The 12,262-nt window shown below is 39.8% G+C and overlaps 1 protein-coding gene across 2 annotated transcripts in view; it reads left to right on the top strand.

Moving 5' to 3' along the window:
- Positions 1 to 12,262, top strand: part of epha4a (eph receptor A4a) — a 62,206-nt gene that overhangs the window by 34,908 nt on the left and 15,036 nt on the right. For both annotated transcript variants that reach the window (XM_056479260.1, XM_056479252.1), the window contains exons 5-11: positions 1,561 to 1,896; positions 5,194 to 5,318; positions 6,380 to 6,539; positions 6,955 to 7,066; positions 10,009 to 10,067; positions 10,321 to 10,434; positions 10,597 to 10,782. In XM_056479260.1, the coding sequence (XP_056335235.1) occupies positions 1,561 to 1,896; positions 5,194 to 5,318; positions 6,380 to 6,539; positions 6,955 to 7,066; positions 10,009 to 10,067; positions 10,321 to 10,434; positions 10,597 to 10,782 (1,092 nt within the window). The remainder of the gene's footprint in view (positions 1 to 1,560; positions 1,897 to 5,193; positions 5,319 to 6,379; positions 6,540 to 6,954; positions 7,067 to 10,008; positions 10,068 to 10,320; positions 10,435 to 10,596; positions 10,783 to 12,262) is intronic.

The raw sequence follows: 12,262 nt of genomic DNA, 5'->3' as shown, positions 1-12,262 counted from the left end.
AAGTTCTTGGATGTGTTCTTGATATCGAGGACGCATCAATGCAGACTTGAGCACCAAACTTGCTCTAGAAGTCCCAGAAGTCATTGTGGCTGAATAAAGGAAGTGGGAAGTGCAGTATTTTATATAGATTTATTATTAAAGTTCAGAGATATACCTTATTTATCTCAGGAGTTTCCCTAAATGAGATGGTGAAAGTAATCATTACCATTAAAATCTTTATAAAGGCAGAAACACATTAAGGGTGTTTATTTGCTGAAATTTGTATTAAAATTTGTTTTATTTAGATTTGTGCAAAGTATATTTATAATTTCTTTATGCATAGTATATATAAATTGAAAAGGGGAAAAACAATAATGCTGTAATGTTTAAATAATTTTCCGTTAAAATGCGAAAAGGTCATGTGACCATCAGGAAGAACGCAGCATCTCATTTCTCACAGGACACGTTGTGTTCTCGCGGTCTCCTGAGTTCGTTCTTCTGAGGTAACTTGGCAAGACCGGTCTTCAGAAGAACGCAAGTCCATTCTCTGCGTTCTTGGAATTGAGAAACAGCCCTTCATGCTTGTTTGAAACCTACAGGTAAGTGTGTTGAAGCAAGGTTCGAACTAAACTGTGCAGGGTTGCAGCCCTCCAGGAACTGGCTTTGACACCTGTGTCCTAAGGAGTTAAAAAAGGAGTCTCAAACTGTGCTCAAAATTATAAAAATTTCTCTAAAGCAAATGATCTTATCTATAACAGCCAGAATTTATCTTCAAAAACTTTAGGAGAAACTTCTTAATCTAAGTTTATACTGGAGTACATAAGTGTGAACTCAATTAAGTCTCCTGAGCAATAAAAGTGCAGCCACTGAGCAATAAAAAGTTCCTTGGGTAGACTTTGTGAGAAAATCAACCTGGGACTGCTGATTTAGAAAACCATATTCATGATGAGAACGTCATTGCTACACCAAAGATGGCAAGCGAGGGCGACCAAATTAGCATTTATGAGATCCCTATCAGCAAGTTGCTCAATTATGGAGATGTAATCATTCTCTCTCTCTCTCTCTCTCTCTCTCTCTCTCTCTCTCTCTCTCTCTCTCTCTCTCTCTCTCTCTCTCTCTCTCTCTCTCTCTCTCTCTCTCTCTCTCTCTCTCTCTCTCTCTTTCCCTCTCTGAGTGTATTTCCTTTTTGCACAGCTAGCACTGCGTCGCCTGTGGTGCTGGTTTGTCATAAATGTAATTATCTTTAAATTCAGCAGCGCCTGGCTAACGAATACACCGCAGAGAAAAACAACGCAAATATACACAAATACACAAAAGCACACAAACAGACTCCTATCTGTCATAGCCTGTAACATCATCTGCCTGCAGTGGCAATAAAAAGGGTGTGTATTTGTTTGCCATTGAAGATTCCCTTGCCAAGGGTGTATTTTGAGATCAATCTCTGCCACAGTCATAATCCTGTTTTGTTTGTTCTAGAACTTTCAGACATCACTGTAACGGAAATGAAGCATAAATCATGCGCCTATTTTGGCATCGTTTCTCTGACAGTGTGCATTTTTTTCCAAAATTGTCTTTTTGTAGAGCCCCCATCTGCTCCTCAGCACCTCATTTCCAATGTGAACGAGACTTCGGTGAATCTGGAGTGGACGGCTCCAGCATCCTCTGGTGGCAGGCAGGACCTTGCCTATAACGTTATATGCAAGCGGTGCAGCTCAGACGGTCAACGCTGTCAGCCCTGTGGCAATGGCATCCATTTTTCCCCTCAGCAGCTGGGCCTACGCACTACCCGGGTGTCCATAAATGACCTGCAGGCTCACACAAACTACACCTTCGAGATCTGGGCAGTCAACGGGGTCTCCAAACAGAGTCCTGGACCCGAACAAGCAGTCTCTGTGACTGTTACCACCAACCAAGCGGGTAAGTGTGTGGCTTATGTTAACAAATTATTGTTGAACATGATATTTCCTCTGTCATGACTTCATTAAATACCAGCGTAATGTCATCATGTGATCTGGTCATAGGGTGGTGATGTGTTGAATTTCTCACCACACTCCGATCCCAAACGTAGTCATCAACTCAGCAATCAGCTTTCCCTTCTGTGAAAGTGCTCTGTCTTATATCACCACAGAGAAATTTCTAATTAGTTCTCGTCTGTGTCTGTCAGAACGGATTTTTATGACATTAAACCGCGTGTCGGGTCAAATTCCGCATACGTACATTTGTTGGCCGTTCGCATTTGTTTGCGCTGGGTGGACTGTTAACTTTTACAAGGTGTTTAATTTTGGGTTCTTGAGAAAGCATGAGACAGGAAGTGCCTTTTTGTCTGGCTTTGGAGACTGTGTGTGTAGGGCCTCTAGGAGCGGGGTCTTCCAAGAGTCTTTCTCACCATCGTCGTTTTGGTGTGCTCTGGTTGTAATAGCCATCACACCTGTCGCTACACTCTTCAAACAGACCTTCACTCCTCACCGTCTGTTCCTAGCATTTATGGCCCAATATATTGGGGTTTTGAGCAGGTATTGCTCTAAAGCACTGAAACCAAATGTGTATTTCTCGTCTAGTGCTTTCATATCAGTATTTTTTTTCTGTTTCTAGCCAGAACATCCCAGAATCTACATAGTAACACTTTGCAAACACAAAGAATAACATATCAACTTTGTAGTAACATGTATTGAGTGGTTGAAATATCCTAGCACTAAACAAACAAAAATTGCGACACTGCCACTATTGCTCTAAAAAAAAAAATGTTTATTAAGAAAATGTTTTGACCTACTTGGTCTTCATCAGATCAAAGAAGCAATACAAGAGAACCAAAAAAAGAAATACAAAAAAGCTTTATCATTTTAAACATATCACACCCGAAACCAATAGCTATCATAATTAGCTGTTCAACAATTAATAAATAATGTTAGAAAAACAATATATACAAAAAAATAAACTTTACAAGAAAGGTTTCAGATAAAATTCCGAACTTAAACCTTTAGGTGACAAAGTATTTAAAGTGTAAATCTAAAATTCTATAATACAATTTGACCAATATCACTACCCCTTTCTAGATGCTTTCACTTGTTCAGTGCTGAGATAACATAAACTATATATGTTATGTTTAAGCTGATTAAAATGAACAGCAATAAGATTATGTTGGTCATTCGATTATACTGTATGCTACTTCTATAATCAATACACATTTTTAAACACCATTTGTTTTACCAATATAAGTGAAGTCAGAATTATTAGCCCCCCTGTATTTTTTTCTCAATTTTTGTTTAACGGAAAGAAGATTTTTTCAGCACATTTCTAAACATAATAGTTTTAATAACTCATTTCTAATAACTGATTTATTTGATCTTTGCCATGATGACAGCAAATAATATTTCACTAGATATTTTTCAAGACACTTCTATACAGCTTAAAGTGACATTTAAAGGCTTAACTAGGTTAATCAAGTTAACTAGGCAGGTTAGAGTAGTTAGGCAAGTTATTGTATAATGATGGTTTGTTCTGTAGACTATTGAAATAAAATATTGCTTAAAAGGGGATAATAATTTTGACCTTAAAATAGTTTAAAAAAAATTAAAACTGCTTTTATCCTAGCCGAAATAAAACAAATAAGATTTTCTCCAGAAGAAAAAATATTATCAGACCTACTGTGAACATTTCCTTGCTCTGTTAAACATCATTTGGGAAATATCTAAAAAAGAAAAAGAAAAATCAAAGGGGGGCTAATAATTCTGACTTCAACTGTATATTTCGATATCAGTTGTTAATGCTTGCAGATTTAAAAGAGTATCCCAACAATGACTGAAGCCACAAAAATTAGAGTTAAATTAAATTAAATAGCATAACCTACTTTCGGTAACCTATTTTCGGCAGAGAAAATCTCTAATATCAACACACATTTAGATTCCCATTGATGCACATTTCTGCTGTGTGATCTTAGATCTACATAGAGTAAACAAGTCCAGAGCTTATCATTGTTATTGACATAAATTTTATTGCTATTCAATACAATATAGATACAATACTCTATTTCTTACATTGTTGATTGACTAATTAGGTAGGATAGCTATTGGATTCAGGTGTGATGTAGTTAAAACGGTAAAACTTTTCTTGCATTGCTTTGTTTGAGAAGTTAAACAAGTTTCATACACAATAGTAATTAAAACTGCTAAGGAATTGAAATTATAAGAAATAAAAACAACAAATAAAAATGATCAAAACAGATTACAATGTGTTTTAAATAAATAAAAAAAGAAAAGAAAGACATAATCGTGTGATCTGTCGGATGTAGCGCAGTGCTCTTTCGTTATAACACCCCTTGCAGGCACTCAGAACTTCTTAGCAACTGCCTAGCAACATGGTTTTAACACTGTTGTAAATACCTAACATTTCTTTAGGAACCATGTAAGTTTAAATGGTTACCACTTTACATTGCTCTAGCAACCACTACTACCATAGCAACTGAACTTAACCTACACTATTGTTTGTAGTGTTAGCTACCACCACACAGTAATCTCCACACACTCAAAATACCCCTTAAACTGTATAGCAACTTGTTCTAAGCAGTCTTAACACCCTAGTAACCAGCAATCATTGCTCTAGCAGTCACACTTGCACAGAAAAGCTTTGTAGCTGAACAGCAACATATTTTTCTTTTTTTACCAGGAAATGTTCAAATCAAGTTAATATGAGAAGTATTAAACAGTGATCTGTTTCTAATTATATTTATATTATTTTTTTTTTATCTGTGCTGAAGAGTTGAGCCAGAATCATCCCAGGGTCTGGCTTAAATTCCCTCTGGCAACTGTTGAGTGTCACTGATAAAACCCTAAAGATTACAGATAAGCATGTGCTCCCTAGATGACTGCATCAATGGACCTTCTGTAGTAGCAAAGTGGAATTATGAGAGGAAGGAAAGAATCAGAAGCTTTTGTCTGATTCTCGTAGAAGACGATATACTATGTGCACTTTGATGATTCAGCTTTTTTCTGGGAGTTATGAAACTGTAATTACTATATTTTCAGACATGCAAAGCTTCCGGCATTTAGTAGTTGTTGTTTTTTTTAGTTTTCTCAGTGTGACAACATATACTGTATATCTCATACCTCATCACTGCTTTATTGCAATAGCATATTTATGTTTCTCTGAAACAGCTGGTGGTTGGTTTTCTCTTAGCAACACTAAGAGTTTTCTCTTTGTGTTTTTCTCCGGTTCCAGCTCCCTCTCCAGTTACCACCATCCAGGCCAAGGACATCACCAGACATGCTGTGTCTTTGGCATGGCAACAACCCGAGAGACCCAATGGAGTCATTCTTGAGTACGAGGTCAAATACTACGAGAAGGTGAGATGATTCATGGGAAAGAAGTGTTCAAAAGTTCTGCTTTGAGGAATAGGCCAGCATATGTTGTGTCTTTGATGTTGGCCTAAAGCCCCAGGAGGCTTCTTAACCAGAAATGTGGTCAACCATCTTCACCAGAAAGACTGTGATAGTTGAGCTATTTAGCTAGGCAATCTGTGCTGGTTTAAGAAGTCTTTTTGACAGGTTCCTCATTCTCACAGCCTGAGATTAAGGATTTACTTTTGGTAAATGTAATTCAGACATAGTGACATGACTTTTTTTTGTCAGGCCTAATAAATAGAAGAGATATTCTTTGAATGTTTTAAGTTGTAGCAATCAAAGTGAAGCTTTCGCTTAAGTCCTTAACATGAGCTGTATGATGTCAGGCACATCAAAACCAGAGAACTGCATTTTAGTTCATAGGCAGACCAGACTCACTCACACTCGCAGTAGGAGTCTGGTGAACTGGCGGGTCAGAACAGCATGGGGTGGATGGACAGATCTGGGGTGGAGCATGTAGGCCGTTGGGATAGAGAGAGGATAACAGCGTTCTCCTCTCTCTGCTCCTGCTGTGTCTTCCTCTGGCTGACTGATTACAGATTGCAGCCGTAGTCAGATTCCTTTCCCTTACACTCTGAGGTTTTCCATTGCAAACACATTCTGACACACACACGCAAGACACAAAGGTTTCTGGTTTGTGATCCAACAATTACAAGCCAAACATTAGGGGATATCGAAAAAACAATTAAACTTTCGTTCCTTTGCTTGTTTTGGTTCAAACTCAACATCGTTTAAGTGGTTTGGATGTAGTGATGAAACAGGAATTTTGAACAAGCAAATTCAGGTTACACTCAAGGGAGCAAGTGAAAACAAAGATGGCATCCTTGTTTTTGTACAACAAGGCTGCGGTTTTCCCTACAAAAGCCTGGCTGTATTTTCAGTGTCAGATGCTAAACAAATCCCTTTACCTTTTATTTTATGAGAATAAAATAAAATAATAAAACAATCCTAATGACAAGTCTAACACACTGGTTCAACATTTCCTGTTTTGCTTATCCAATCAGGATCAAAACGAGCGCAGTTATCGCATAATGAAGACTTCGTCCCGAAGCGCTGAGATCAAAGGCCTGAGCCCACTCACCTCCTACGTGTTTCATGTGCGTGCCCGCACCGCTGCTGGCTACGGAGAATTCAGTGCCCCTTTTGAGTTCATGACCAACTCAGGTAGGTTTTCTTGTGCGTGTTACAGAACCAACAATGGCAAGTCTTTGTTCTCACAATTAGAGACCTGTGTTGAGTTTTAGGGTGGATCACCCATTCATCCGGAAACTATTTCTCTAAAGTAACATAATTATAGCTTTTGTGTATGTTTTCCTTTTCTTTACGATAGTTTCTTTGTTTGCTCACTACAAAGTCGCTGGTATTTTTAAAAGCAGTTTAAAGCAAACTCTGTGAAGAGTGGAATGTTTTAGAGCTTTGATTCTAGGTTGGTTCAGAACCTTGAAAGAAACAGAATTTGTTCCTCACTGATGAAGCTAAGCTCTTCAATAAGAATTTAAAATGGCTGATAAGTTTGATCTGACACTTTACATGAAAATTATACATTTGATCTGAACTTTAATGTTGTTTTTCCTCTCAGTTCCTTCTCCTATCATCGGGGACGGAGCTAACTCCACCGTGCTCTTGGTGTCTGTGATCGGCAGTGTGATTTTGTTGCTCATCTTCATCGGAGTCTTCATCATCAGCCGCAGGTAAGCCACCTGGCCCAACTGGGTGTCAGTCGTCTCACAGATACTGTCTGAAATGGGAAGAATTCCTCCATCTCTCCCTCTGTCCCTGTGGGTGTCTCCGTCACCTCTCCCTCACCCCGTCTGTCATCCTGTATCAGTCTGTCTATCTGTTGTGCTCCTGCTGTCTTCCCCTCTCTCTACCTGTCCATCAGTCTGGTTCTCACGGCTCTTCCTCCTTTTCTTTTCCACTCTCTCGCTCTCTTTTTTTTCCTGTGGTGCTGCTAGTGGTATTGTGACAGACCGTTGGCAGCTCTGCCTGATTAGTCTCCGCTGTGCTGCTATGGGTCTTTGCCGTGTGTGTCGAAATCCGCAAGGAGCACGTAATGTTCCCAGGGGAGGCAAGATACACGGCAGGACACCATATGTACGCATACATGTACGTCTGTGTACCGTACTCAATCAGAGCAGCTGTCATACTCCCACGGGCAAGATGTCATGGTTCCTTTACCTTAATCAAACAACTTTTTCTTGCCAAACTCTCGACCAGCTACACTTTTATTCCACTACGGTTGTCATTAGCTATGTTTCCCTTTCTAAAGGCCCTCTTTTGTGTCCCATCGTAGTTTCCCAAGACTGAGGTGAGAGTGTCTATTCTTGCTGTGGTTGACATTGTATCATTATCAACCAAGATAATCATCTCTGCATCCTCAAAGTCCCGAAGAGAAGCATCACCCTCTTCCAGGCTGCAAATAACAATCCAGGCTAATGAATAGGGCTTTTGTTTTGGCCAGAGAACCATTAAGTACTTCCTCAGTAGAGTCCTTCAGTGGGAGACAAGACTATACCTCTGAGTAGCTCTCACCTTTGGTCCGCTCCTCACTACCCTGAGGAGACACCAACCGCTCAATTGTGGAGACAAGGGGGGGGGGGGGGGGGGGGTTTGCAGTTCTACACAAAGCTGTGGGTTCCTTGATTTGGTACTTGGATAGCACACCTGATAATCTTCTTGTTCCTAAAAATAAACGTGCACCGGCCACTTGGGCTGATGGCAATGCCTCCTCCCACGGAGGCATGGCCCCCTGCAGGCAGAGCTATTTCCAGCTTCTGGAGAGCGTTCAGGCGTTAAAGCCTGGCCCTTTCCTCCTGTTATACCTGTGGATATGCCCCTCTCCCTCCCTTTAGCCTTTTCTTCCTTCACTAGCCCCGAACCTTTAGGGCCTTTGTCAACGCCAGAACGCACTAGAAAAACAATAACAACAGTTGTGCATTCCTGACTGAGCCCCCTTCTCTATATGCAGGCAGGTGACCCCATCCTCAGCAGGGAGTCTTGGGTTAAGGCAATGTCCTCTGTGGGGTTGTTATCCATTCCATTGCTTCTCCTCTCTCACCTGCCCCCATGCCGAAAGGTCAGTGGTGGGCCCTAAGGGGTCAGCAGGTGATTGGGTAAAATGGGAACTATGAGAGCAGTGCATACTAGTTCCTCTGTGTCATAGTGAACAGGCGGAGAGTGATGTTTTTAGGGGAGGGGTGGCTTCAAATGGATTTTTGTTGCCGTTTTGGTCACTTGATGAGTTTGTGTTTACTCATCTGTCATGCTCTTTCCTCATTCCTGTTTGTTCTTTATCTGTCAATCTCTAAATGATTTCAAACAAAAGGCCAAGGGATTTGGTTCATGAACTGTCCTTCTTTCTGCTTTGATGGTGTTCTTGCTCTCTGCAGCTTTATTAACTTTACAGACTTTTAAGGACCTATTTTTATATTGAAGGTTAAATGTTATTCATTTTTTTTAAATGCAACATTGACTAAGCTGGGTCACTATGCTTTACAAATGTGCTAGTTAACATGTACAATGTATGTTTTGTAGAAATCTGATTTTCTGAGTATTTTTCTCCTGTTATTCAAAAGTGACTTTGAGTGTTCACTCATGTTTCTATCTATCATTTTCAGATATGCATACATATAAACAGTTTTATGCAAAAGTTTGGGCACCCCACTGTGGCTGCATAATTATTTGCTCTTTCTTTATGAGAGAAGATCACAGTGAAAGGCCATTCAGTTTCTAGAGAAAGCTAGATAATGTCATGTTTTTCAGACAGAAATACACAGTGTAGCAATATTGAGATGTGTGAAATTAAATTGAAATAAAAAAAATAGGCTATGCAAAAGTTTGGGCACCCTCACTCAAAAAGATGCAGCATTCTGGAAAAACAACATGCTCCCTACTGTAAAATATGGTGGATGTACATCATGCAGTGCAGATATGTGGCGTGAGAGTTAAAGGTCACATGGATTCCACCCAGTTTCAGCAGATTCTGAAGAATAATGTTCAGGATTCATTCAAAAGGCTGAAGTTACAGCAGGGTTGGATGTTTCAGCAGGACAATGACCCAAAGCACAGTTCCAGATCTTACAAGGAATTTATGCTCAGACATGATACAATGTTCTAGAATGGCCATCGCAGTCCCCACACTTGAACATCATCAATAATCTATGGATTGATTTGTACAGGACCATTAATGCTCAGCATCAATCAAACCTGACTGAACTGGAGAAATTTAGCAAGAAAGAATGGTCCAAAATGCCTTCATTAAGAACTCAGGGACTTATCCCTGGCTATAAGAAGCATCTACAGGCTGTTATTTCAGCAAAAGGTGGCTGTACAAAAAAATGTTCTGTTGGGGTGCCCACATTTTTGCACTTGTGTGTTTTTGTTATGACTTAAATTGCATTGCATCTGTTGATTAAATAAATCCCTAGGGTATAAAATATATCCAAATTAAATTGCTGATTTGAAAGGCCAGCAGGCTATGGCTTGCAATTATGAAAATGATCAGGGGTGGCCAAACTTTCGCATAAAACTGTATAAGTATATTCAGATATAATTTATATAAACAAAACATCAAATATTTTATTAGTATCTTTTAATTCAATTAAAATCTTCTGTTATCTCTGTGCATTAATAGGAGAAGCAAATACAGCAAAGCCAAACAGGATTCTGATGAAGAGAGGCATTTACATCCAGGTAATTCAGTGACCACACACACCATGGCACATTTTCATACATATGTATCAAAGAAATCAAAGAAAAAGTTGTAAAAGAGAAGAGAAGTTTGTATGTTCTGAGTGTGGTGGAGGACAGACAGAAGCCAAAAAGCGAGGGCGGAGAATGGAAAACAGATGTTGTATATTCATCATGTTGTCTGTCTGCCAGCTAAACACCCCTCCTTCTCTCTAAACCTCCTAACATGTGGGCACCTCTCTCCATCTCTCCACAGGAGTCCGGATCTATGTGGACCCCTTCACATACGAGGACCCCAACCAAGCAGTCCGTGAATTCGCTAAAGAAATCGACGCCTCCTGCATCAAGATCGAAAAGGTCATCGGCATTGGTGAGCAAACGACCTGCTGTTTTCCTTTCCGTGGGTCTCAGACTGAGTGTTGCTCGACCACATCTGTAGCGGTGAAATGTTAGCCTACCGTTCCAGAGATATCTCACGGGTCATTATGTACCACAGACATTTCTGATTTGAGCCTGGTTTTTCCGTTTAAAGGAGAATTCGGGGAGGTGTGCAGTGGCCGTCTCAAGATGCCTGGCAAGCGTGAGATCTGTGTGGCCATAAAAACCCTCAAAGCAGGATACACCGACAAGCAAAGGCGGGATTTTCTGAGCGAGGCCAGCATCATGGGCCAGTTTGACCACCCTAACATCATCCGACTAGAGGGAGTCGTCACTAAATGTGAGTCCTTCGAGTGTGTAGAATGTGAGCGAGCTACTCTTTTACTCTAACCACATCCCCTCAAACTGATTTGTTCTGGTTTTGCATATATTTTGCAAAATGTGACCTTGTCGATCTTACAGTTCAAGCTGTGTGCTCCAGCCATCTATCATAAAAAGTCTGTTTCACTAGTTCAGTTGAAATATCTGAACCTCAGAGATGTTTTAAAAGTAAATTCTCAGATTTATTGGTTATAGTTGATCTTTTTTTTTCTTTCTGAGCCATGAATGATTATTGAATTGTTGGCGAAATAACTCATAAATACGTGTTTTAGGTATATTATGGTAATGGAATCCCTAGCACTTGTCCTAAATGAGTTACGGCAGTGGTCCCCAACCTTTTTATCACTGTGGATTGGTCAACGCTTTACAATTTTACCGTGGCCCACTAGGTGACCATTAACCATTTTCTTTTTTGTTTGTTTTTTTTTTCAGAGTATGACAAGTTGATAAAATATTGCTGCAACTCTGATACAAGTTTTATTTATGGAGAAAATGAAACCGCACTGCAATGTTTGGGATTTCTGTGTTTGTCTGAGATAATTAGTCTACTAAAATGTGTATATTCCATTCAAAATATGAAGCTGATTGGTCAGTTTTTGTCACGTGACTCGCGGTGCGCTCGCAGCATTCTGAAGATGTTTTCAACTGGGTGCCTCCATTGGAAATAATGAACTTGCACATGGAAAAGACGTGTTATGTGAACGACTGCCGTCATTTGCGATCTCCAGCAGTTTACCTTTTTCTTGCATAGACATGCTGGATTCACCTAATTTGTTGACAAATGTGTTGCGGAGCCATTCCTTGGCAGTTAAAAGATACTTCACTGGACATTTTCCTCTTAAAGAAATTTTCCAAAGACGTCTGTTTTTTTACTCATTTTGCTGCTTGTGGGTTATGTTTCGGCCCTCAAGTCATCAAAATGTAACCTAGAGAATATGATTCATAATAAAAGTTTTTGATAATAAAAGATCGTTCAGACTAACAATAAAGAAAACTCAAATAATTAATGATTTCTTGTGCGGTCCAGTACCAATTGATCCATGGTCTGGTACCAGTCCAAACTTGAGGACCACTGAGGCCCCGTTTACACTAAAACGTTTTAGTTTTAAAATGGTGTTTTAGAATGAAAACGATCTGCGTCCACACTGACGTTTCACCTAGCTTTCCTGAACAACTCCCCATCCACATTATACCACTGAAAACGCACATCACATGACCACACACACACACTCTGGCATGCGCTGCAGCAATCAGAGCTGTGCGCGTCGGACTGTTCATCAAGGATCTACCGCTGGATCTATTCTCACTATATTTGTTAAACGTGATATTTAATTCGTCTTGTTATTTATATCTATATAACAACATATTTCCTGACTTTGGTCTTTTGAATCTGTTACTTGTTTTCAGGTAATGTGTTTTGGCTGAGTGCAAAGATAGGT

The sequence above is a fragment of the Danio aesculapii genome, chromosome 2 (assembly GCF_903798145.1).
Source record: "Danio aesculapii chromosome 2, fDanAes4.1, whole genome shotgun sequence".
Classification (NCBI taxonomy): Eukaryota; Metazoa; Chordata; class Actinopteri; order Cypriniformes; family Danionidae; genus Danio; species Danio aesculapii.
This window is presented reverse-complemented; position numbering and strand designations above follow the sequence as displayed.